This window comes from Hordeum vulgare, chromosome 3H, assembly GCF_904849725.1.
Source record: "Hordeum vulgare subsp. vulgare chromosome 3H, MorexV3_pseudomolecules_assembly, whole genome shotgun sequence".
In the NCBI taxonomy this organism is placed as follows: Eukaryota; Viridiplantae; Streptophyta; class Magnoliopsida; order Poales; family Poaceae; genus Hordeum; species Hordeum vulgare.
The window spans coordinates 566,171,384-566,198,292 of NC_058520.1; the positions used below are offsets into that span (position 1 = coordinate 566,171,384).

Sequence of the window (26,909 nt, forward strand, 5' to 3'; positions counted from 1 at the left end):
TTTTTATACATCAAGAACATTTTTTAATATGAAGAACATTTTTTTAAAATCCAAAACATTTTTTAAAACTGAAACAGAAAAGAGAAAAAAAAAGAAAAAAAAGAAAAAAGGAAACAGAAAAAAATAGGTTCTGGAAAAGTTTTCCAAAACCCGAAAAACCAATTGAAACCTGTAGAAGGTTCGTAAAACCGGAGCGTTGGAACAGTTATATGGGCCGGCCCGTCGCTCGCCTGTGCGAAGCACCGACAGCTTGACGCAAGGAGCGGCAAATAGCATATTCCGGCTAACCATTGTAGGCAAAGCTAGCCAGCTGACCCCCTTCCCCAATTCCGGCGACTCGAAAATGTCGGAGATTGCCGGCGACGAGACCCCGCCGCTGCCTTCGTCTTCCGGCGCCGAGGAGTCCTCTCTCCTCTCGTCCCCTCCCTCGCCCACCGCCACCAACGGGGACAAGCCACCACCGCGCACGAGGAAGCCCGGCACGAAGCGCCTCGTCCTCACCGCCTCAGTCCTCCTCTCCTTCCTCGTCGGTACTACTCCTACCTCCCCAAATCTACCATAATTTAGGGATTTTCTCTTCTCTTCTCCGTGTAACCCGCGCGCATCTCGCTTTCTCTCTCCATAGGACTGCCCTTGCTGCTCAAATCCACCGAGATCCACCGGTCGCCGCTGCCCTCCGACGCAATCGCCGACCTGTCCCGCCGCCTCCAATCTCACCCGCCCTCCTTTCCCTGTGGTCTCCACGCGGTCTTCCTCCACTCCGGCCCTGGCTCCCCCGTCGCGTCCCTTGCCGATCAGCTAGGACTGGCAATCTCGACCCAGCACCACCTCCTCCCCGCGTCTTCTACTGCTGGGAACATCTCAGTGTCAGTCACCGTCCAGTCGGATGGCGGCTGCACCAGCAGCACGGCTACCGCTTCGCCTTGGCGATGTGGGTCCGTGACCGCTGTAGACTCGCTCCGCGGTGACGAGGTGTTCGATGAATTGCTTCACTCTGCATTGGGTGGTGGTGATGAGGATGGGATGAAGGTTTACACCATTGTCATTGCTGAAAACGATGATGGGAAGGGAACGAGGGTTGTGATCGGAAAACACCGTCATGCTTGGGTTGTTGGGAAGGTTGATGACGCCAAGGCTGTGTCACTTATTAGCAAGGTATTCATCAAGTATTTCATGAATGGCGGTATTGAAGAGGGTGAAACAGGCATTGGGAAAGGAGAGTTCATGCCAGTTGGTTCAGATGGGAATGTTGTTCTTTCATTCAGCTTGTTGAATGCTGATCCAAATGATTGGGTCTATGATTGGTAAGAACAGAAACTTTACAATATGGTTTTAATGTTATTGCTGCATGTCTGCGATGGGTTCAAAATATAACTTTGTCCTGTGATGTGATAGATTGTTTAAGTAAAGTACATGACAGTAATATTACTGAGGAATTATGGGAACACATGTCAGCACTGACTATAGACATCTGTTAGCTCCCTCATTTAGAATCAGTTACACTTTATTTAAATTATTTGGTTGTAGTTAGCTAGTACTCCCTCCGTTCAATAATTCTTGTCGTGCTTTTAGAATTCTTGTCGTGCTTTTAGTTCAAATTTGAACTAAAACCACGACAAGAATTATGGACCGGGGGGAGTACATGCTATTATTGCTTCTGCTGTTAGAAACTTCACTTTACACTTAGGCCTCCCACATGCAGGGAGTTCAAAAATATTGGCGAGAGAATCCTTACTCCTGTGGTTGAGGCCCTGCGACCAATTGCCGATATCAATATAGAGAGTCAGGTGCATATTTTGCCTTCTTTGGGCCAAGCTTACTTCCTCTATCTCTTCTAAATGTGTCAATATTATTAAGTACTGTACAACTTCTGCTTTCTTTCCAGGTTCTGTACCACACTCCAAAGTCGTCCTATTCTTATTCTGACGATAAATTGGGGGGCAATGTCCTTAGTATGGGAGACATTCCTTTCTTTGTATGTTTCTGACTTACTCTTTATATGAAATCTAGTCTTGCTCATTGCTGCATTAAGTGTCAGCTGTACTAATTTAGCGGTGCAATCAAATTGATAGGTAAACTCAAATGAGTGGCACTTGGATACATCAATTTCAGCTACAGGACGATCAAAAGTTCTTCAGTTTGTGGTGTATGTTTGTTTAGATCACATCCGCATCATTGAACCTTTTCTGTTCTTCACTTTGCAAGGCATGTCATGATATGGTCAACGTTCTTAAGCATATTACAGAAAAATACAAGTAGGACAATGCTGGCTTGCTACTCTGAATTTGCTTCATTTTGTGATCATACTCACTTTTCATCTGCCAAACTGCTGGTAGATATATGTGATCCCATTGTCTTCTGATGATGCTCTGTCTCCATTGCTTGATGGTTATTTTTTTCTGTTTCAGTAAACAGCACCCGTTGCAGAATATGTCGTATTTTACTCCAGTATTCTAGTTTTCCAAGCATACACAGACATAGGATAATATATTAAAAGTTTCTGAATACTAAGTGTAATATAGGGAGTATATTTTATGAACTTTATGGATGGTCATTAGTCGTCTGAACTGCTTGTTCTGTAATGGACAGGTATATTCCATCTGCAAGGGAATGCCCTTTGTATTTGCAGCTTCCAGATGGGGAGCTTTCAAAAACTAATGCATTTATTTCCCCAGTAAGTACTATGCACCTTTCTTGTGCTGTTCATCTTACCATGTTTCTTGACAGTGTTATCCTGTTATGTAGATGTGGGGAGGTGTTGTTATTTGGAACCCACCGGGCTGTTCACTTGGTTCAAAAGAGGTGCATGGGACTCGGAGACAAATGTCATCACAGGTATGTAGAATTCGTCATCTTTTGTCTTTGCCTTCTTATATGTTTGCAAGTTCATTGTACGCTGAAGCATTCATGTGCAACAGGAACTTATGGAGACTCTGGAAATCTTCATTGGGCAGCTAAGACAGTTATTTGGTCTAAAACCAAACTACCATGCACAAGGCATGGATGTCGCAACTAAATTCCTAGTTAGTGAAAAGGGGTTTGCACAATGGTGAGAATAACCCCCTGCTTGTTTAATAGGATACCATGACACAAAATCATGCTGTTATGACAGCCCGATTTTACAAAATCTGGATTGCATATTTTGTTTATCTGCAGTCACATCGGACTTGAGAACATATTTGGCATCATTATTATCAAATTCTTGTTACAACAGTTTTCAGATCTCCAAATCATCGGCATTGTAGTATGCATAATATCAGGGAACACATTCATCAAGTTCTGTTCTTGTCTAAATATCATTTCTAGAATTATGTGATTACTTTGTAATTGGTGTGAGAAAGTCTTTGTACTTACTCTATAGCTACATGGTTCAAGGTCACAGCTGTAGTGAGTTCAGACACTTAGTTTTAGTTAACTTTTGAACCTGTTTATCTCTAAGTTCTTTTACAGGAGTTATCTTTGAAGGCTCTAACAGTTATTATTGGGTTTCTTATTTCATAACTCTTACAGGGAATTGGATTTACTATACAGACATCATGCATGTTCCAACCTTTTGTCATGTGTCGCCACCTTGGAATCTCTTTCGAGCTTGGTACATCAGAAGTTCTAAATGAGATAATATAAAATGTTCTTCTTCATACCAACAGCTGCTCACTGATTTTATTTCTGTTGGTAGGTCCAATCGCTCCCAAGAATGATCGTTATGGATGAAATTGGGAGGCAGGTTTGTTCCCCTACCACTCTTGCTAAATGGATAATTCACGGCCATGTGTAGCAGTGCTTCTTCTTTTTCCGCTACTGTTTTTGACTCAGAGTAAGCAGCAGAATATTCAGACAAAACTCCACATGCCTCATAATTCATAACCCTGAACATTCATGCCTTCATGCCGTCCTTGTTATTACTTTGTTATGCCTTCCTGTGTATATTTACACACTTGTATATTGTTGTGTTTTTTTTTTTTTGAAAGAAAGGGGTTTCCCCCCTGCTCCATTTATAGAATGAAGCAACAACAGTTCACAGGGTCCGGATCTGCCAAAGTGGTCAGACCAGGGAGAATGAAAATAAAGTTCTATCATACTTTTTTTTATTACAAAGAGTACTGCTGGGAGGAGACGCAACAAAGAACTACAACATCCTACAGCTCAACACCTCCCAGCACATCGATCATCTCCAGGCCATCCTGAGCAGCTCTCCCTTGCATTTGTCCAGCAGAAGGATACACCGCTGAAGAAGCATCGATTGTGTGGCGTCGCAGAGTGCACTCCATTGTTGAAGGAAGCCCCTTAGCCGAGCAAACACGCAGCCCATGCCTCTCCAGCTTCTCCCCTGAAAACAAAAGTCATTCCTTAGTGTCCATAAGCTCCATAAGGAGGCCGCCACGACCATATTCAGTACTTTTTTGGTTTTATGCAATTGCCACATAGCAACAATATCATCAAAATGAACAGGAATATCAATGTCAAAACATACAGCTACAAACTTCTGTACATGCTTAGCTACAATGCAGTCCAAAAATAAGTGTTGGACTGATTCATTCTCCAAACAAAATAGACAAGTAAGGTCATCTACGTTCCTCCTTTTATTCAGATTGTCTCGGGTAAGTACTTTGTTATACATAAGCAACCATATAAAAACATGAATTTTTTTAGGGCAAAGGATTTTCCAGAATTTGTCCCCAAATTCCGATTTCACCCCTCCAAAGTTGATGACCTTATAAAAGGATTTAACAGAGTATCTTCCATTAGCCTCCAAAGTCCATATAGGACAATCAGGAGCATCAGAGAGCTGCACTTGTCTAACACAGGCAACCAACTGATGCCAAAGAGCAAGTCCTTCCTGGTCAACACTTCTTCTAAAAGATAGCTTAAGCTCCTCACCATCCCAGACCTGTGCTACATAGCACTCTTGTTGATTGCAGATGGAGAATAACCTCCAGAATTGTACTTTGAGGGAACATTCCCCCAACCAAACATCATGCCAAAAACTAATGTTACGACCATTACCAAATTTCCATTTGTAAAACACTTTCGCGGCCGAGATTGCCCATGTAAATCCCTTCCAAAAGGGGGATTCCACATTGCTCCTAGCCCACAACACATTTGGACTGTTAGTATTGTATGTGTAGTCTAACAACTTCTTCCATTCTCTGTCTCCTGCCTCAAAGTATCTTTTCCCCCAAGAGGCAAACAAAGCCATATTAAAGTCTCTCATGTTAGGAACACCAACTTCTCCAAAGCTCTTGTTCCTGGAGACCAGGCCCCAATTGGCTAGGTGGTATTTATGTTCTCCTCCAAGGTTACCCCAAAAGAAGGACACGCCTAAAGCTATGTGCAAGGGCCTCGCCACGGCAACCCTCCTCACAGCATGGATGCTTTGGAAGCACCGCAACTCATGTGTGTTCGACGGCGAACGGCCCTCCACTGCCGTGCTTTCGACAAAGATCAGAGAGGAAGCCTCCCTTTGGGTTCGGGCTGGGGCCACCGGCCTTGGGACGATTGTGCCGCCTACCTGGGATGTGCACTAGTCTTGTGCAGGCCTTTCTTTCCTTTTCCTTTTCTTTTCTTTCTTTTGAGCCCCTGTAGCCTCCTTCTCGAAGGCATGTACTGTACATATTCTCTCCCTTTTCAATGAAAAGAAACGCAAGCCTTTGCGTTTTCCCGAAAAAGAAGTGTGTCATCTGTGAGTTTATGGCCTTAATAGCCCACTTGGGAAATTTAATAATGGCCATGAGATAGGCAGGAATGCTAACAATACAAGCACAAAGGAGTATAAGCTTCCCTCTGAAAGAAAGAGTTCTACCCATCCATCCAGAAATCCCTTTAATAATTCTATTAATAATAGGTTGCAGATCTTTTCTCCTAAGCTTGTCAAAATGCAATGGCACCCCCAGATACTTAATAGGGAAAGACCCCAATTGACAGCAAAAAAATTGTGCAAAGGATCTTGCAGTTTCATCATCCATGTTAATCGTCATGAGATCACTTTTATGAAAATTATTTCTCATCCCAGAAAGGTTTTAAAAACAGGACAAAATCCACTTGAAATTGCTGGCCTTCTCAACAGAGTTTTCAAGAAATAGGAGGGTATCATCTGCGTATTGCAAGCTGATGACCCCTCCCTGGATCACATTGGGCAGGAGCCCTGTGATCAAGTTATGTCTCTCTACTTCAATCAACATCTTAGTGAAAACGTCAGCCACTAAGTTAAATAGCAGGGGTGAGAAGGGGTCGCCCTGCTTCAATCCTTTTTTACTAATAAAGTAAGGACCATTGGTATCATTAATCCTAACACAGGAAGAACCCTGGATTAAAGTACTTTTGATCCAACTAATCCACTTACTACCAAAGCCTCAAGATGCCAGCATTTCAAAAAGAAATTCCCAACTGACTCTGTCATAAGCTTTTTCATAATCCAGTTTGAGAATCAGACCCTCGGTGCCTGATTTTTGAACCTCGTGGATAACCTCATGTGCCATAACCACACTCTCCAAAATAAACCTACCTTTAATAAAGGCAGTTTGATTAGGGGAGATCAGTCTGTTACCAAGAGGTGATCATCTATTATTCATAGCTTTGGAGAGAATTTTCACCCCACAATTGCTAAGACTGATAGGGTTTGAACTTCTTCATCTCTCTAGCATTGGGTTCCTTGGGGATCAGAATATTGTTGTTGTTGTTGTTGTATTTTATCTCTAGTTCTTTACTTGGTTGCGGTATAGAATCACTAGATAAGTTCACAGCGAGGTCAAGTTTGTTCTGACTTCTGACAAGTAATGTTTTCCAGGTTGAGCTTTCTCTTGAAGCCGCAAGTTTAGCCCAAAGGAACGCCACTCTTGGTATAGGCGACTCTTCAGCAGGCAAGTTTAGGACACATTTTGTTGCGCATGTTACATAGAGGCTGGAAAGATTTTGTTAACATTATGTTGCTCTGCAGTGTCTGCAACGAGGGCGAGGGCATTGGCCGAGGATGCATTCTTCCATCCGTCGATTATGTCAATCAGTTATGCTTCGGTGGAGCACTACTTCGCGATCTACATGGTTAGTACTCACTGAATTATAGACCTCAGTCAAGTTTAGAATTGGCAGGTTGGTATGTTCGAATTGATTGTCCTAAACAAAAACAAAAAAACTAAGTCAGCATCATGGTACCTCCGAATCATTTGTCTCCAACCGTGGATTTTAAACCAAAGGTTACAGCATCGTAGTCAGCAGCGACAGCAACAACAATCCCCTCTTATTTGAGTTGTGTAATGCTGCATGAAAAGCTGTGCTCATCAATAACTCTCATGGTGCATGGTCCTTCCTTGCTACGTATGTACTCCCTCCGTTCCTAAATACTCCTACAGTATAAGTCTTTTTAGAGGTTTCATTAGAAGACTTCATATGGATGTATATAGACATACTTTAGAGTGTAGGTTCATTTATTTTGCTTCGTATGTAGTCCACTAATGAAATCTTTAAAAAGACTTATATATTTAGGAATGGAGGAAGTATAATGGAATCCCTAAAAAGAATTATATTTAGAAACGAAGGGGGCACGACCGTGCACCACTCATTCTGCCTTTCAATGTTGACAGGACTGCACTGTAAATTGACATGATTTCTTTAATCTTTTGGCAGCCATTCTTTGCGCCGGTGTGTTTGCATGTGCTGCTGGCGGCGATCAAAGAGCTGAAACGCTACAAGGTGGAGCGGGCCAAGCACTCGGCGTTCCTTGCTTCCCAATCCCAGGCGACGACCTCCTCCTGATCCATCCATCCATCCATCATCGGAGACAGGCGGCAAAGCATCGCTGGGTGCGCGCTTCACGGCTGGCATCGTCATCCCACGGAGTTGGACAGGTGACGGAAGGCAGAGTAGGTAATGGTGATCTGTAATGGCATCCTAGGCAGAGGAGTAGGGCTTGCGTGCATGTACATCTGTAACTCACAGTATACGGTAGATTTTGCCTAGTCCGGGCGGAGGACCCACATTTTGTTCCTGGAAGTAGAGCCTAGCGCTCTCTCTCTCTCTCTCTCGCATCAAATACGTGTCAATTTCCAAGTGGGAACGGTACCATTTTGTTCTTCCTTTTTTGTTGAATCAGCAGCAATGAAAATAAAACCGGCGCTTTTGTTACGCCGAAAAATGGTAGGAATACATTTTCTTTATTAGTAGGGGAAAAGAAAAGGTAAAACGGCACCAGTGGTCGCCGTTACGTTCTTTTTGGAATGACCGTGACTGAGAGTATGCAGTATGCAGTTCTCCGCGAAGGCCCCAACCAACCGCGTGCGAGAAGTTAGTTACCGACTTACCGCGCCGGTGCGCCGGTGCACATTCACAGTGACAGACAGACAGACGGACGAATCAACGACTCGAGTTCCGTCCACAGGCCACGGCGAACCGCTGCGGCAGCGGTTCGGCAAAAGCGCGCAGGCTTTACTTTCTTTCCACGCCTCCCTTCGCCTTCCCTTCCTTCCTCTGCGCTCTCCGCGCAAACCCCCGGGGCCCCAAAACGGCAAAACCTCTCCTCTCCTCTCCTCTCCTCTGCCCCAATGCGCCTGTAGCATCGGAGCGGAAACCGCACACCGAGCGCGATGCCGTCGTCATCGTCGCCGCCGCCGCCGCACGGGGCGGCGGGCGACGGGGTGCCACCGTGGCTGAAGGCCCTGCCGCTGGCGCCGGAGTTCCACCCCACGGCGGCCGAGTTCGCCGACCCCGTCGCCTACATCCTCAGGATCGAGCCCGCCGCGGCGCCCTTCGGCATCTGCAAGGTCGTGCCGCCCTGGCCCCGCCCGCCCCGCAAGGCCACGCTCGCCAGCATCGCCCGCTCCCTCGCCGCCAACGCCAAGCCCGACGCCGCCGACGCGCAGGCCCCGCCGTCCTTCCCCGTCCGCCACCAGTACCTGGGCCGCTGCCCGCGCGCCCCGCGCCCTGCGCTCCAGCCCGTCTGGCTCTCCGCGCGCCGCTACACGCTCCCGCAGTTCGAGGCCCGGGCCGCCGCGGCCCGCGGCCCGCTCCTCGCCTGCCTCGGCGTCCCCGCCTCCAGCCACGACCGCCTCCCCCCGCTCGACCACGAGGCGCTCTTCTGGCGCGCCGCCTCCGCCGACCGCCCCGTCACCGTCGACTACGCCAGCGACATGCCCGGCTCCGGCTTCCCCCCCTGCCCCGCCGCGCGCTCTGCCCAGGGCCACCAGCCCGCGCACGTCGGGGAGACGGCCTGGAACATGCGCGCCGCCGCCAGGAGCCCCGGGTCGCTGCTGCGGTTCATGCGCGACGAGGTGGCCGGGGTCACCACGCCCATGCTCTACCTCGGCATGCTCTTCAGTTGGTTCGCCTGGCACGTCGAGGACCACGACCTCCACAGCCTCAACTACATGCACCTCGGCGCCGCCAAGACCTGGTACGGGGTGCCCCGCGACGCCGCGCTCGCCTTCGAGGACGTTGTGCGCCTGCACGGCTACGGCGGGGAGGTGAACGCCCTAGGTGAGGACATCCGTTTGTTGTTTCCTGTACTAGTTCAGCCGTGTCCTCTGTTGCTCTGACTGCATGGTGCCTCTATCGAATTGCGGTGCAGAGGCATTCGCGAAGCTGGGGAAGAAAACGACCCTCTTGTCCCCTGAATTGCTCGTTGGCTCGGGAGTACCCTGCTGCAGGTGCTGCTTTCTCCCGATTTTGAACAAGTTGATCTGATGATACGTGTGTGGTTGTTGACGGAGGCCTGGTTCTGTACATGGGTACAGGTTGGTGCAGAATGCAGGGGAGTTCGTGGTCACCTTCCCAGGATCATATCACTGCGGTTTCAGCCATGGTGAGCGCTCGCACCAGTTAACATCACTGAAAATCACCCTTTCGTGCACTGTATTTCTGGTTGATGCATACGCAATTATGCATGTCCAGTGCGTGACAAACTTGTCCAAAACCTACAGGCTCTAGTTGTGTTAAACATAGGTTTGCTAGGTTATTTTTGCAAGCACGACCCTGTCCTGAGTTTGTTTATGCATCTTGATATGGGGCCTTTGTCAATTCATCTCATCTAGGCTGGTTTGCAATATGCAAATGCAAGTTGTGTATTTGTATTTTGTAGTGACTAGTGAACACATGAAGGAACTTTGTTCCTATGGCATGCCATTGGAAAACTGAACTTAACCTGTTACTTGGCCATCACTTTAGATATTTTAGCCTCCTCCGGCCTGGGCGTCGTTGTCCGCCTTGTATCTTTTATTTTCGCACTTTGATTGCTTTCGAATTATTTGTACTCTTTGGAGACTTGATCTACTTTAATATATGGCTGCATGCATCGCTCGATGCAGAGGCCGGGGCTAGGCCTCCTTTTCTAAAAAAAAAACTTGGCCATCACTTTGTTGGTTCTTGCAATTTATAATAACCCCATGTGGACCAATTCGATCTGGGCAGGTTTCAACTGCGGGGAGGCATCAAATATAGCTACTCCTGAATGGTTGAGAGTGGCGAAAGAGGCAGCAGTCAGGAGAGCCTCAATCAATCAACCTCCCATGCTTTCGCACTATCAACTGCTTTACGAACTTGCACTGTCAATGTGCATCAGGTATTTGACACAAATTGCATGCTTTATGACGCACACTGTTCTTATGAGATATTCTGTAAGCTTCCTGCCTCAATACAGAAAATGCCGTTCTTATAATTCCTTTATACCTTATCGTTGTCCAACTTATATCATATTTTCACCTGAAAATAATTGGTCAGCAGCTGTGCAATCTGCAACTTCCACGTGTGTGTTAAATGATAATATATGGTTCTGTGACCAGTGTTTGACAATACTTGATGTTCCACTTTCTGTTTATCTCACCCAGGCAAGGATGTATGTTTTTCATTTCTGTATCTTCCACTAGCCCTGGTTTGCTTTAGTTTGGTAACCATGAAAGGAAGCTGCATATTTTTCACCTCTGTGTTCTGTGTCTTATAGTAGCCATGACTTAATGACAATGCTTTAATCTGTAAACTGTATTCATGTATATATCAATGGAGCTGTTTTCTAATATAGCTCTTTCTGTGCTTGGAATTGGCATCAAACATAAGCAAGTATATTTTTCATTTATGTGTCTCACGGAGCCCTGATTTAGTGATAATGCTTTAGTCTGGTAACCATGAAAGGAAGCTGTATATTTTTCACTTCTGTGTCTTACAGTGTTGCTGTGTCTTACAGTAGCCATGACTTAAGCTTTAATCTGGTAACCGTGTTCACGTATATATCATTGGAGCTGTTTTCTGACATAGCTCTTTCTGTGCTTGGAATTGCCACAAGAACAATGTTCTGTGTATTTTTTGGACTCTTTATTTATTTATTTTCCAACTATTATATTCTAGGGACCCCTCCATTGGGGCAATGGAACCACGCAGTTCTAGATTGAAGGAGAAGAAGAAGAGCGAAGGGGGACAATTGGTCAAGAAGTTATTTGTCCAGAATGTTATTCAAGATAATGAACTGCTTAGTTGTCTTCTGAATGATGGATCTTCTTGTATTATTCTTCCTATAAATGCTCATGATGGTCCTGTTCTTTCAGCTTTGCGCTCAAGATACCAATTAATACCTAAATCCAAGTTGGCAGATTGGCTATGCAATAATGGAGAAACTCTTGAAGCCTCGGCAAGATGTGTGCATGATTGTATAAAGCTGTCTAATTCATCTGAGTCACATAACGCAGAAGGTGACAAGGCGGATGTAATCAGTGCTGCTGGGCTCTTAGATCAGGGCTTATTATCCTGTGTCAGCTGTGGGATTTTAAGTTTCTCGTGTGTGGCTGTCATCAAACCAAGAGAGTGTGCGTCGAAATACCTCATGTCTTCTGATTATAACTCGATTAATGATCAGCTTGTTGGTTCTGGAGGGAGTCATCTGTCAAATGCAGCTGGAAGTGAAGGGACCAATGGTGGCATTCTGCGTAAGTTACACATCTTGCAACATAAACCATCAAGTTTTTAAGTTGACTTATCTTCCCTTTTTACCAACCTGAGCTTCTTTATTGAAAAAATATTCACCGAGTTGCTGATATTTGCGTAAGTTCCAGAACTGGTCAACAGACTATTTATGCTTTTATGGTCTCTTAGAAGTTATAACTAGACTATTCAGATTATAAGAAAGACCCTAGACCATTCGGAATTCAGTGGTTAGGATGCAGATTTGGCCCTCTGATCTTATTTTATTGGAAACATGTAGCCTTCTTTAAACTTCCACAACTAAATAAGAACATAGCCCGCTTCTGCATGCTCTAGTTTTAGTTTCTTGACGCCGGAAATGAAACTTCGATTCTCTGATTATGCCAAGTTGCCTATTTAACTACAGGATAGTGCATGTTATTCTTTTAGAGACAACCAGAATTAAAGGATCCACTGCTTATTGCCTTGGAAAACGGGCCCACTTCATAAACTCGCATTAAGTCATTTTTGGGATTTTTCTTGTTTGGAGTAGTTCCCTCGTGTATTTCTTATGATGGAAGTGAATAATTTGTGATACTTATGACCTACTCGTATTTGATTGCTCATCATGTAATACTTATTAGTTTATGAGCATATATCCTTGGACCAATGGATTATCACATTAATTCCAAACAGAGGACAGTCGCAGCTGTCTTGGATGCTTGTAGAGACAAACATACACGGATGTTACTTGTGTAACTCTAGTTGGATTTCTTATTCATTTGCTATGCAAATGTTCATCTTAGTTTCTTTCTCTTACAGCATTTATTGTGTTATCTGATGCATTGTATGTATTCGTAATCAACATGCAGGGCCTGGTTTTGTACCGTATGGCAATGAAATACTTCCTGATGCTGGGCCTGTCAATAAAAATTCTGGTCTTGATCTTCTGGCATCTGCACATGGAAATCAATCACATTCTGATGAAGATAATCAGAACAAAAAAATTAAAGTCTGTCATGACACCAGTGAATTGAATGGGACGAAGATTTCATTAAGTAGCATCAAATGCGAACAAAGGCCATCATCCCAGAGCTCTCAGTGTAATGGTGGCTTAGGTATTTCGAATGGACCAAGAGGCGTTCGCACAAGAAACAAATATCAACTTAAGATGGCACTGTCTCAAGGTTTTCAGCTAAAGAATAATTGTTGGACAATGGAACAGAAGGTTCAACCTGAACCATCAAGGTCAAAAGAGACTGTGAAGGAGCCACTTGATGCCAGCGGAGCAGATTACGATGCTAGATGTAATAGCACTGCAATTTCTGTGGGTGACCCTAGAAACTCTACAACCACGATCGAGAACTTAAATAAACCAATTGTGAAAATTGATAAGGATTCATCAAGAATGCATGTATTCTGTCTTGAGCATGCTGTCGAGGTTGAGAAGCAACTCCAAGCAATTGGTGGGGCCCATGTTTTTCTTTTATGTCGTCCAGGTCAGCCATCAAGCTGCTTACTCATCATGATCGAGTGCAATGCACCTTTTTATACATCTAATGCTTCTTGAACTTGTGGCGTCCTCTCTAATGCTTCATCTGCTTGGTATGACTGGGCAATTTCTCATTCTGATTGTACTTGAATATGTTAATGCAGTTATTGTTCAAAAGCACATTATACTCCCATCAACGTTGGTAATGTCAAAAAATTAAAATTTAGACCTGTTGTGCTTGAGGTGTTCATAATACTGATTCTTAACTGACTTGTTTGTTATGGTTTGTACAGAATATCTTAAAATAGAAGCAGAAGCAAGGTCGTTAGCTGCAGAAATTGAAGTTGAGAATGACTGGAAGGACATCAAATTCAGGGAAGCCAGCATGGAGGACAGGAAGATGATTGAAGAACTCCTGCAGGATGAGGAATCAATACCAACAAGCAGTGATTGGGCTGTGAAGCTGGGAACCAATCTTTACTACAGCGCAAATCTGGCCAAATCTCCTTCGCATAACAAACAAGTGCCATACAACAGGGTAATCTACAGGGCATTTGGCTGCAGTTCTCCTGATAACTCACCAGTAAAACTGGAAACTTGCGAGAGGAGTCAAGACAGGCAGAAGAAAGTAGCCTTTGCTGGCCGGTGGTGTGGGAAAGCATGGATGTCAAACCAGGTCCATCCATTCCTATCTCAGAGAATTGAAAGCAGTGAACTGGAGGAGGCTGACAAGTCTAGTGGAGTGGAAGCCTCCAAAAGAAAGAGTAGCACCATAACAGATGTACCGAAATCAAGCAAGAAAAGGGAGAACATGGCTGTGGAGGTAACAACAGACACCAAGAGGCCCAGACTAGCTGAGGGGCACAGCACCAAAGCATTAAAAGGTGTTGCTGATGTGTCGCACCCCTCACCAACTGCAGTGGTTCCCCGTGTTAGCTCTAGGATTGCCGATAGAGCAAACAAGGTGAAAACAGAGATGACAGAAGAGGATGATGATCCTGCTTGCCGTCCGAAGCCAAAGGTCACTTCCCATTCGCGAACAGGGCCACCAAAGAAGATTGTGGCTGAAGCAAAGAAGCAGATGAAGACGAGCAAAGGAGACAGCAAGATGATGGCTCCAGCTGCTCCAAAGAATGATGAGGAACACCCATCTGCTGCCAAGGGGGGTCCTTCTGTGGGCCCTGCCACTAAGCTGGAGTTGTCTGGGCGTAAGCACATAACCAGAACCAAAACGATGAAGCAACCGAAGAAAGCCACAGGAGAGGAGAGGACTCCAAGAGATGATCCAATGCGTGTCGAAGGGTACACGTGCAGCATCGAGGGCTGTTCGATGAGCTTCGACACGAAGAATGAACTGTTCCTGCATGAGCGCCACATCTGCCCGGTGGAGGGCTGTGGAAAGAAGTTCTTCACGCACAAGTTTCTGCTGCAGCACCGCGAGGTTCACACCGAAACGACGAAGCAACTGAAGAAAGCTACAGGAGAGGAGAGGACTCCAAGAGATCATCCGATGCGCGTCGAGGGGTACACTTGCGGCATTGAGGGCTGCTCGATGAGCTTCGACACGAAAAAGGAACTGTCCCTGCATGAGTGCGACATCTGCCCGGTCAAGGGCTGCAGGAAGAAGTTCTTCACGCACAAGTATCTGCTGCAGCACCGCAAGGTCCACACTGACGACCGTCCGCTCAAGTGCCCGTGGGAGGGCTGCAACGTGGCGTTCAAGTGGGCATGGGCCAGGACGGAGCACCTCAGGGTTCATACCGGCGACAGGCCCTACGTTTGCCATGAGCCAGGGTGTACAGAGACGTTCAGGTTTGTTTCAGATTCCAGCCGCCACAAGCGCGAGACAGGCCACTCAACCAAGCAGGCGAAAACAACAAAGGCATGAAGCAGGAGCAAAAGTCATGGTATATCAGAAGCGACAGGGGTAAGTGTAAGTTTGTATATAGTGCGCGGGTACCCGCAGCGCACGGTAGTCTGCTCCTCGCGATTATCTTAATTTAGCGAATTCTGTTAGCTAAGCACCACAATGAGTGTGCTTTGTATCTAATTTCGATCATTGGTCATTTCTACGATGGTTACTAATTTAGCTAGTTTAGCGGGTTAGCACTGATGTTATGTCTCATGTATTGACGTTGTCACTTATAAATGTCATGTTTAAACATGATCACTCTCTTTTGGCTGGCATGGACGATAAATTTGCTGCGGTGATTATCATTTCTTGAATAAAAGAAGGGAAACCATCTGATCCAAAGCATCATACTTTTGCTGCGGTGATGCCGCAATGGTATGGTGATACCGTAGTTGTGAGCTTGTTGGAGGGTGCACAGAAACAAAGCATAGATTTTTTGCGGCTTGTGGACTGTGGCCGATCAAGGAGCGGGCTATGAAGGCGGGGCGTTGGTACTTTAGATTTTTTTTTTTTGTAAGTTAGATTTTTGAACAGTCTGGACAGTGCGGCCGGACCCGGCCCGCCCCTTGTCAATATTTTCCATATACCCCGCTCCCTTTTGCTTGTGCGCCTGCCGTCTGGACATCCAAGGTTTGTAGCCGGCTAGGGTTAGGCCATCGAGGAGGAGGGGCTATACTACTTTACCGAGTTGGGGTGGGGATTGGGTGAGCCAGCAGTCCTTGGGTTGGCTGAGCCGACTCGGGGGCAGCCGACACGGGAGAAAATCTTCGTAGTTAAGGTGGAAAGGTAGTCCCCGAGTCCCCAATGCATCGGGCCCGATGACTCTCTTCTGTGACAACACTGGAGCTATTGCTATTGCCAAGGAGCCCGGGTTTCACAAGAAGACCAAGCACATCAAGCGTCACTTCAACTCCATTCGTGGTTACATTCAGGATGAAGTTATAGATATTTGTAAAGTACATACGGATCTGAATGTCGCAGATCCGTTGACTAAACCTCTTCCACGAGCGAAACATGATCAACACCAGAACTCTATGGGTGTTCGATTCATAACAATGTAACTAGATTATTGACTCTAGTGCAAGTGGGATACTATTGGAAATATGCCCTAGAGGCAATAATAAAATGGTTATTATTATATTTCCTTGTTCATGATAATTGTCTATTGTTCATGCTATAATTGTATTACACAGAAATTGTAATACATGTGTGAATACATAGACCACACCATGTCCTCAGTGAGCCTCTAGTTGACTGGCTCGTTGATCAATAGATGGTCATGGTTTCCTGACCATGGACATTGGATGTCGTTGATAACGGGATCGCATCATTAGGAGAATGATGTGATGGACAAGACCCAACCCTAAGCATAGCACAAGATCGTGTAGTTCGTTTGCTAGAGCTTTTCTAATGTCAAGTATCATTTCCTTAGACCATGAGATTGTGCAACTCCCGGATACCGTAGGAATGCTTTGGGTGTATCAAACGTCACAACGTAACTGGGTGACTATAAAGGTGCACTACAGGTATCTCCGAAAGTGTTTGTTGGGTTGGTACGAATCGAGACTGAGATTTGTCACTCCGTGTGACGGAGAGGTATCTCTGGGCTCACTCGGTAATACATCATCATAATGAGTTCAATGTGACTAAGGAGTTAGCCACATGATCATGTGTTACGGAACGAGTAAAGAAACTTGCCGGTAACGAGATTGAACAAGGTATAGGGATATCGACGGTCGAATCTTGGGCAAGTAATATACCGATTGACAAAGGGAAATTGTATACGAGATTAATAGAATCCCCGACATCGTGGTTCATCCAATGAGATCATCGTGGAACATGTGGGAGCCAATATGGGTATCCACATCGTCCCGCTATTGGTTATTGGACGGAGAGGTGTCTCGGTCATGTGTGGATAGTTCCCGAACCTGTAAGGACTACACACTTAAGGTTCGGTGACGCTAGAGTTGTAATGGGAAATTGTATGTGGTTACCGAAAGTTATTCGGAGTCCCGGATGAGATCCCAGACGTCACGAGGAGTTCTGGAATAGTCTCGAGGTGAAGATTTATATATGGGAAGTCCAGTTTCAGTCACCGGAAAGGTTTCGAGGTTTATCAGTTTTGTACTGGGACCACCGAAAGGGTTTCGGGGGTCCACCGGGAGGGGCCACCTGTCCCGGAGGGCCACGCGGGCTGAAGGTGGGTGGTAACCAGCTCCCCGGTGGGCTAGTGCGCACCACCCAAGGGACCAAGGTGCCTAGGGTTAGGACCCCTAGGGCGTGGGGGCTGCCTCCCACCAACTTGGGAGGCAAGCCAACCCTTGGCCGCCGCTGCCACCTCCTGGGGATCTAGGGCCGGCCCCCTCTCCCCTTCCCCCTATAAATAGAGGAGGGATGAGAGGGTTGCGGCACACCTGAACCCTCTCCCCTGGTGCAGCCCTACGCCCTACACCTCCTCCTCCGTTGAGCTTAGCGAAGCTCTACCGGAGAACCACGAGCTCCATCGCCACGACGCCGTCGTGCTGTCGGAGCTCTCCCTCAACTTCTCCTCCCCCCTTGCTGGATCAAGAAGGAGGAGACGTCCCTGGGCTGTACGTGTGTTGAACGCGGAGGCGTCGTTCTTTCGGTGCTTGGATCGGATCTTCCGCGATTTGAATCGCCGCGAGTACGACTCCATCAACCACGTTCTTTGCAACGCTTCCGCTTAGCGATCTTCAACAGTATGAAGATGCTCTCCCTCTCTCTCTCTCTCTCTCTCTCGTTGCTAGCATCTCCTAGATTGATCTTGGTGAAACGTAGGAAATTTTTGAATTATTACTACGTTCCCCAACAATAGGTGTCGACGATGACCGTGACGTAGACGCGGTGTGAGCCGAAGGCAATGATGGAGCCATCAATGGGGAAGTCCGCTTCCTCTAGACGATGGGCGTTGTCGTTGACGCAGTCGAGCGCGCCGTAGCGCACGCCCAAGTCGTGCGCCACGCGCTCGCTAGAAGCGGTGAAGGGTCCCGCCCGGAACGTCACTCCATCCGGCGTCACTGCCGGGCCCATGGTGGGCGCCAAATGTCGTGGTATTTTTGGGACAGATGCCATGGGGTGGCTTAACTCGTGGTTTGGGGCCGATGGGTGCCGACGGCGTCTGGGAGCAGGTGTAGGTGCAATACACATGACGCCGGTTTACCAGGTTCAAGGCCCGCCGATGAGGTAAAACCCCTAGTCCTGCTTGTGTGACTATATGAGAATCATAGTACAAAGGTGCTCCTTGAGCTGTTCGTGAGGAGGGAGACGGAGCTCTGGCTGCCGATCTCGCTACCTCAATGGTGTTCTATGCGTGTGTCTCTCTCTGTGTCGATCTCTAAGTGAATGTGAGTGTGCCTCTCCTGGAACCTGCCTCTCTCGATGGGCGGAGGTGAGGCTTTATAGTGTAGCCAGGAGGTACAATGGTAAGGGTAGGACAAGAGGTGGGGGGCGGCTGCGAGCCTCTCGGGCCGGCCGCGGGGCCCACCTGTTGTGGAGTCTTGCCGCGGGGTCCGCCGGCCGTGTGCATCAGCGGTCGGCGCGTCGAGTCGTCAGGGCGCACGTGAGGGGGGGGGGGAGGCTGCGAGCCTCTCGGGACGGCCGCGGGGCCCACCTGCTGTGGAGTCTTGCCGCGGGGTCCGCCGGCCGTGTGCATCAGCGGTCGGCGCGTCGAGTCGTCAGGGCGCACGTGAGGGGGGGGAGGCGTGGCTACATGACCGTCTCGCCCGGTCAGTGTCGATGGCGACGGGGGCCTGTAGCCTCGCTGACCCTCCCATCATCACGCCGCAATCATGCCGAGGGTGTCACGCGCGTACTGTTGCCGTGATAGCCTCTAATCATTCGTCTTGTCTTGTGTGCGTACGATGGTACGGTCGGATGAGACGGGAGCCGGCGAGCCGGCGTGCCGGACCCCGCCAGCCGGCCAGACATGTGTTGGGTAAGTGGGTCGGCTATCGCCAGCCGACCGGGCATGTACGGCCCAAAGGGGCCAGCTATCGATAGCTGGCTGGACTTGCGTTGGCTGAATGGGTTACCTATCGTCAGCCGATCGGATTTGTGTAGTATCCCCGTCACATCGCATCAGGGTTCAAGTTATAATGCTTGCATTATTTCTGATCTTATTTCAGAATTTTTGTCGATGTACATTTAGTGTGAGGAGACGTTCTCGTCAACGAGAGACGAGTAAAATGACTTCATAAATCTGAAGATGACATTGCCGCTTCAGTTTCTAAAAAATGTTCATAGAAATAGGTTGCATGGGTGTGCGTGAGTGCATACCCGTTCATACGAACACTAGCGTCCGTAGTGTGTTGAAAAAAATCGCCAAAAATATATATTCAAAATGCACATGCGGTCCGTCGTCCCCTACCGGGAACGACCGCCCGTACACGTACGGAGTGGTGTGGCTCGTACGTACCACCGCTCCCCCACCTGCACGAGTTTGCTAGTACTCCTACACGACCGGCGCCGTGCACGACCGACATGGAAGATAAGATACACTATACGAGTAGGAGTACTTAACTTGTGTCTTAATTCATGCGCACTTCCATTTGATGATGATCCTTCGTACCCACGCGACCAGTACAGCAGTAGTACTAGTAGTACTCCCATAGAATATACTCCAAAAAAACAAGAAAGAAAAGGGCGAGCCTGCCTGGAACACTCTCTCGGTTAAAGCTGACTTTCTGCCTCTCCACTCCAGAAAAGGGTCTCCGCTCCAGAAACGCCCAAAACGAAGGACGCCACCCGACCAGCGGCCGCCGCTCATTGCTCCCTCCGCCCGCGCCACGGGAGCCGGCCCGGTTTCCCCGCGCGGCGGCGGCGGACGACGAGTGTTCCTCTGTTTCTTGGCTGGCGGGGCGAGGAGAGGAGAGGGGGCGGCTCGGCCGAGGCGATGTGGGGTTCCAAGGGGGAGGAGAAGCCCGGCGGCGCATGCGAGGAGTGGAGCTACCAGCTTGGAAACAAGGTGAGATTTGAGATTTGTACCTCTCGTACTGTATTGATAATAGATCTCTTCGGGTGAACGCTCTTCTTCTCCGCCTTCCCTTCGCTTATTAAGGGGGGAGGGATTATTTTGGGTGGCCTGCAAGTCCGCTTTGGGCGTCATCTCAGTTTCAGCCGCCCCTACCTTCCGGCCGGCGCAGTTCATCCAGTTTGGCTTGATGCTTCATTCATCACTTCCCCTTACACGCCGCGCCTCTTGCCATTAAACTTCAAATATCGCGGATCGATCTCGCCGCCTCCAGAATCCAAAAGAGAAGCGCTTTTTCTCACTGGTTGACGGCGGGCGATGCGGGCAGATCCAAAACCCAAAATAGTTTTCAAGTTCTCCTCCCCCCTTTTAACTTTGCATATACAGCTGAGCCTTTTCTCCGACATTCCGTTTCTTCTTTTTGGACCAAGTTTTCTTAGTTGTGCATCTTGTTCCATTCAATACAGTTATGTACTCTCCAGACGTTTTTGTTTGTGACCAAGTTAGGAAATCTGTACTACTACTTCTCCTGTTTAATTTCCGTATTCATTGCACAAGTTAGGAGTAGTTCGGTTGGCTAAACTAGGTAGCCGTTTATTTTGCCATCCATGGCTATCCGTTCCTACATCTCAGGTCCGATCTGATTGTTCTTCGTTTTTTTTGTGTGTGTGTGTGTGTGGGGGGGGGGGGGGGGGGGGCTGCGTGTTCTGCGTGCAGCAAGTGGGAGTAGCGATTGATCATGGTTGCGGTCGTACTTTTGCTGGTATGCCAAACAAGTTTTACTCCTATAAGAGCAACTCTAGCAGACCCTGTATATTCACGACCTGCAAACGCGTTTTGCAGGTCGTCGAAGTGGGGTTTTGTGGGACAAAAAGTTGCGCTGCAGAACAGAACCCGCATAATGAAACTGCATAATTTGAAAAATAAACATTCACGGGCATGTTCAGAACCACAGTCATGATCATACAACACTACATTCATGATCATACAACACTGTTTGGTTTGAGGACCGAAAGTTATGGAATGTCATGGTTCCATCCTAAAGTCATGGGTTGGTTCCATCCTTGTGTTCAGTTGATGATAAAAAATGTCATGGGTTGGTTCCGTCCCGGTGTTTAGTTGGAGAGATGAAATGAGAAGAATCTGATGCCACTCACCTCTTCGATATAAATGATGAGATTACATCTATGAACAAATAGAGTTATTTCCATTTGACAAGCCTATAATTTAAATGTTCAGCAACATTTTATTTCTATTTTCAACACATGCAAATAAAAATATATGATAATAAGTACATACCAAATATTTATGAAAAATAATCACGAAAATGAAAAAATAACCACGAAAAAATAACCACAAAAACTTTTGTTCGGGTGCGGAGGTGAGCGCGGTGAGAATTGCTTGGTTATTTCTTCTTTTTATTTGCTTTCACGGAGGAATAACGAGTCAATTCCTTCAAATCGGTGGAATCACTTGGTGAAGCATCTGGAGGGAATAATCCCTGCATGCGGATGACCCAATTCCGGTTCCTAACCCAACTAAACACGAGAACGGCTGCTAGGGATGGAACCAACCCGTCCGATTCCACCTCATCCTGAAACCAAACACACCCTACATTCATCAGTACTAGAGGGGGCATCACCTACTGGAGCTACTACCGCACTACGCAAAATGGAGCTCACCGGAGTCGAGCTCGTGCAGTAGTAGATAGCCTACGTTCAGTCATCGTCCTCGTCGTTCTCGTCGGAGGAGAGCTCGACGTAGATGCGCTTCTGCGCAGTAGCTTCGCGGCGCCACTCCTCCACCTTGTGGCCGAAGGTGATGGCCGAAGCGACACCCTGCTCGTAGAGCACGGTGTCGATCTCCTCCTCCCTCCGGCGGCGCTGCTGGTCCTCTTCGGCCTCCCGTGCACTCTGCGCCAGCAGCACGGGTAGGAGGCTATCCGCCTCCGTCGGAGGGAGGAAGTCCTCCGGTCCGACGACGGCCCCGGCACGTCGCTCCGGCACCGCCTCGGCCTCCGGCTCCATCTTCACCGACGGGAGCTCTTCGAGCTCCCTCTTCACCGGTGGGACGGAGGAGGACGAGCGGGAGCTCGACGCGATTGAGCTTGTACCGGAGAAGAGGCGGCCGCACGCGCGGTCGTACTCCTCTGTCTCGCGACGGAGGAGCGACGACGGCGGCGTCAGGCCCCAACGCGTGTACCGGCGGGCGGCGCGCTTACGGGCGGCGTCGGATCTAACGCGACGAGCCCTTTCGGGGTCGTCGTCCCTACGGCTACCGGAGCTGGCCATGCGCGGCGGTGGATTGGAGCGGCTACGCTGCGTAATGGAGGCGCGCGGCGGTGGATTGGAGGCGCCGGCGGCGAGGTGGGGGGGGGGGGGGCTTTTCGCGGCGGCGGAGGGATAGGATTTCCGACCACAGTTATACCGGTCGAGGGGTCGCGTGTACGGGCCGCCGCAAAACATTTCCAGGTCGGGCCGCGTTTGCAGTGTCTGTTCTGGCAGGAAAATGAGCCCAAGCCCGTATAGTCGCTGGATTTTTTGCGGGCCGGCCGTTTTGCGGGGTCTGCTAGAGTTGCTCTAGGGCCAGGATTTACCGGGGTTAGTACGCACACGGTGTTAGTTTCAGGGATCGGGAGTTCAGGGTTCCGATTCTGACTGCCTCCACGAGTTCAAGGTTTAAAATAGACTTCACTCTAGTACATCCTGTCCTTTTTTTTTATCAACTGAAATTGATATTTTCTGAGGTCATAATTTTTGTTGATTGTTACTATATTGCTTATTCCTGTGAAGGATATACTTCCTCTGTTCCATAATGTAAGGCGTTTTTTTAACACTACGCTAGTGTTAGAAAAACGTCTTACATTATGGGACGGAGGGAGTAGTTACGACAGGAGAACTGTTGGATTTGGAATCCTAATAGCTTTGGTTAGCTATTAAATTTGTTTTAAACTTGTGCTGATTGGGACTTATTTACAGGATACACTGAGTTTGAAAGCTCCAAAGAAATCACCCCTCGCGTTGAGGATGGTTGTTCTCATTATGACTATGATCTGTGGGGTGTTTATTTGCTCAATGTGTATGAAGCAACTAGGAAGCGACAGCTGGTCAAGGATAGTGAAGATTCAAGTTGCAGAACAGTCCTGTAATAAGTCTTTAGTTCCTCCTTCTGAGGTTCAGTTTGTGCATTATCCACAACCACTAAATTACAGCAGGTGATACTTGTGCTAATGCTCGTTTGAGCTGTCTACATTGGCTTGCATAATGATGCCTGATGGTAATTTTATTTTGTAGGAAAGAATGCATCTGTACCCCTGTTCGGTTGTTTGCAATTATCTCATCGCAGCGATCTGGAAGTGGCTGGTTCGAAACCCTTCTAAACAGTCACATAAATGTTAGCTCTAATGGAGAAATCTTCTCAAATAAAGAAAGGAGGAGTAACATTTCATCTATAATAAAGACAATGGACATGGTGTATAACTTGGATTGGAATAGTAGTGCTTCCAAGAATGAGTGCACTGCTGCTGCTGGATTCAAATGGATGCTTAATCAGGTGTTTGATCAGTTCCTTCTTTTTTGCTTCATTCTTTTTATTTGTAGACATCCTTGTAGGTCGCTGTCAAAAGCAATATCCACATGTTTTTATATCTGTTTAGGGTATTCATCTTCAGCAAGAAACCTAGTATGATCTGCTTGCTAGTTAAAAATTTCCTCTTGCATTCCGTGAATCCACTGTTATGTGCACATTGCACTCATAAATATATCTGTTTTCTTCCTGATTTTTGCATCCTCTTCCTCTTCTCAGGGAATCAGGAATATGTTGGCCTTGAATATCATTAGCATAGGTCTCCCTGAGTCATTTTTTATAGTGTACTAACATATCTTTTCTATATATAAAAAGACAATTCTGATACTAATTTCTCTTTATTTGCTTCCACTACTCCGTAGCTACCTCGGTGAAGCACATGAATTACATTTAATTTTAGACAGTTTATAACCCTATGCATGGTTACTTGTATGGCTGTTAATTTCACTAAAATATTGGTCCTCTTTTGTGTGGAGATCTGGATGAGGTCACACAATTCTGATTTAAAAAAAATATAGAATACTTTAGGTCTAATTCATTGAAGTTGTGATGCTGGTATCTTCAGACTGATAAGAGGGAGCATCAAAATTGCTATCAATTTTTTATAGCATTTTGATTGTCTGTAACCTTTTGAAGATATCAGCATTCTGGGAATTGGCGTCCATCTAGATTCTCTATGAAAAGAATATGTACGACTGATGTTATCTGAGATTTTCAAGTGGTATGCATATGTACATTCTTACTATCTCCATGCTATCTAATTTCCTTCAAGACTTCAACATATCAGTACAATTAGTGTTCTTGGGTAGATTGGACTCATGCACACAGCTTAACTCTTAAGCAGATTAAACATTCTTCTGACAATATGTCTTCAGGGTCTTGTGGCAAATCACGCTGATGTAGTTGATTACTTCAACCAAAGAGGAGTCTCTGTGATATTTCTGTTCAGAAGGAATCTCCTCCGTCAGATGGTATCGCAACTAGCAAACGATCATGACAGATACCTTAAGCAATTAAATGGAAAACACAAGGCCCATGTGCACACAAAAGATGAGGTGGTTCTTGATAGCATATCTTTCAAATCCCACTAGATTTTTTTTTTTTTTTTTTTTTTTTTGCAGTTTGTGAGTGAAGATGTATCTTTTATTTCGCAGGCGAATATACTTGCAAAATTCAAGCCCAGGCTCAACACAACAACATTAATGTGGAGACTGAAAAAGGCAGATGACTACACTCGCAAAGCTCTTGAAAACCTTAAGAGCGTCCGCCACATTACATTGTACTATGAGGATCTCATCCAAAACAGAACAGTGAGTTACACCTAATTAATCTGTTGCATGTCGGCATGGTTTTGTTATTGTTTTTTTTAGGAATATTGATTTTGTTTTTCAGGAATGTTGTTGTTGCTTTTCCTCAGCTTGCTTATTCATGCTACGTTGACTTGTACTTGCAGATGCTTGTTGAGGTGCTGGATTTTCTCAAAGTGCCAGCAAGGAAACTAGTCAGCCGGCATGTGAAGATACACACGAAACCACTGCCAGATCAAATTGAAAACTGGGACGAAGTCTATAATGCCCTGAATGGCACCATGTTTGAAAGTTTCTTGAATGCTGACTACAGAACATGACATTATTCTGTCTACACATTTCTTGTTTAGATATTGGCTCTAGTGTGTTTCTTTTCTTTTCTTTCTTTCTTTGTTAAAAAGCTAGTCTAGGAAGTGCCTGGCAGAAGTTTTGACATGGGGAATGGCGGGGTTTGCACGGTAGCTCAGAAAGCACAAGTTCTTTGATAGCTTCCACTAATTGTCTTTTATTTTCGTATTTTCTTCTTTGAAACTGATCAACAAGCTTCTAACCGCTTGCATTCCATTTCTCATCATCACTTCTGCAGTCTTGCACGGAGTTTTCTTTTATGATTCTCCCTTGCATGGATAGATGACTCCAGCAGGTTCTGAAGACAGGCATCAGGGAGGTTTTTGATGCTGATTCGTCTCTTTTCCCATGTTAATTTAGACATGCTGAAATCTAGCGAGTTGCTTTCCTAAGTCCACTTTGAGAAATACAAGTACAAATCGTTTGGAAAAAGAAATACAAGTACACATCATTTGGAAAAAGAAATACAAGTACAATGTAGACGGTGAATATTCCGGTCTAAATGAGGCACATATGGTGTCAGATTTGTGGTTTGATGATTGATTCCTGCTGGGCCGGATGTTATCAACCTCCAAACCGTAGGATCTTGATATCCAACCATAGGCTGGTTCTTGATATTTAGGACATGTTGTTTCATGACTAGTTTGCTACAACTAACTTTAGGTAAACCGTGACCGCTACAAAAAGTGTGGTCAACAAAATGGCTACCACACGTGTACCTTGTTGTATACAAAGGAGTTTTTATTTAGTTAGTTTTGATATCATAGTTGGTTTTAACATTGTGGCTTGTGGCATGAACTATCTCGACCATGTTTTTTCCACACACACATAGACAAATATTTAATGATGTTCATACTGAAAGTGTAAATACATTTTCATCAAAATATATTTTGGACATACAGTGAAGAATTCCTAACAACAGCAAAGTGGTTTTGTTACCTATTCCGTTGGGAACCGTGGTGTTCAGAATCCATTTATCTTTGTATTGCAAAATGCACGCAGTCTCTAGGTTGCAAAGCTCTTTGTTGTATGCAATTTGTTCATATTGCACATCTTAAATAAGATACCAGAAGAAACTGAAAAGTAGCTTAACATACAACAAGAAGATGAATGTCGGATCATATCAGGTGTGCAGAGAACATCAACAGAACCAGGAAACTTCTCAAAAGAGTACAGACGTTTTGCATCCCTCCGAGGAGAACACTTATCTGGCTAACATTATGCTTTTTTAAAATGTTGGAGGAAGAGCTGTCAATTCATTGATTATAAAGAGGTATTACAAACACACACCCAAACAAGGAACCTGTCATATAAAAGGCGGGTGTCAAAAAAGAAGGAAGGAAAAAGGGTTGCTTGGTTTATTTGAGGAAAACCGTGGGCGAAAACCTAAACAAGCTCAGA

General features: G+C 46.4%; 3 protein-coding genes across 3 annotated transcripts; all 3 read left to right on the top strand.

Moving 5' to 3' along the window:
• Nucleotides 1-242: 242 nt before the first annotated feature.
• LOC123445143 (GPI transamidase component PIG-S) lies at nt 243-8,118 on the top strand. The gene is made up of 13 exons (XM_045122086.1): nt 243-530; nt 626-1,304; nt 1,703-1,787; nt 1,886-1,975; nt 2,073-2,146; nt 2,590-2,674; nt 2,746-2,835; nt 2,919-3,049; nt 3,511-3,592; nt 3,677-3,724; nt 6,785-6,857; nt 6,935-7,038; nt 7,621-8,118. Exons 1-13 carry the CDS (start codon nt 344-346, stop codon nt 7,747-7,749), a joined length of 1,857 nt encoding a protein of 618 aa, XP_044978021.1. The 5' UTR covers nt 243-343; the 3' UTR covers nt 7,750-8,118.
• Nucleotides 8,119-9,104: 986 nt separating this feature from the next.
• LOC123440645 (lysine-specific demethylase JMJ705-like) lies at nt 9,105-15,530 on the top strand. The gene is made up of 7 exons (XM_045117207.1): nt 9,105-9,465; nt 9,557-9,635; nt 9,723-9,790; nt 10,396-10,546; nt 11,326-11,900; nt 12,747-13,373; nt 13,660-15,530. Exons 1-7 carry the CDS (start codon nt 9,120-9,122, stop codon nt 15,252-15,254), a joined length of 3,441 nt encoding a protein of 1,146 aa, XP_044973142.1. The 5' UTR covers nt 9,105-9,119; the 3' UTR covers nt 15,255-15,530.
• Nucleotides 15,531-20,038: 4,508 nt separating this feature from the next.
• LOC123445144 lies at nt 20,039-25,647 on the top strand. The gene is made up of 6 exons (XM_045122088.1): nt 20,039-20,262; nt 23,247-23,482; nt 23,562-23,820; nt 24,729-24,908; nt 25,008-25,163; nt 25,307-25,647. Exons 1-6 carry the CDS (start codon nt 20,191-20,193, stop codon nt 25,478-25,480), a joined length of 1,077 nt encoding a protein of 358 aa, XP_044978023.1. The 5' UTR covers nt 20,039-20,190; the 3' UTR covers nt 25,481-25,647.
• The last annotated feature ends 1,262 nt before the right edge of the window (nt 25,648-26,909 follow it).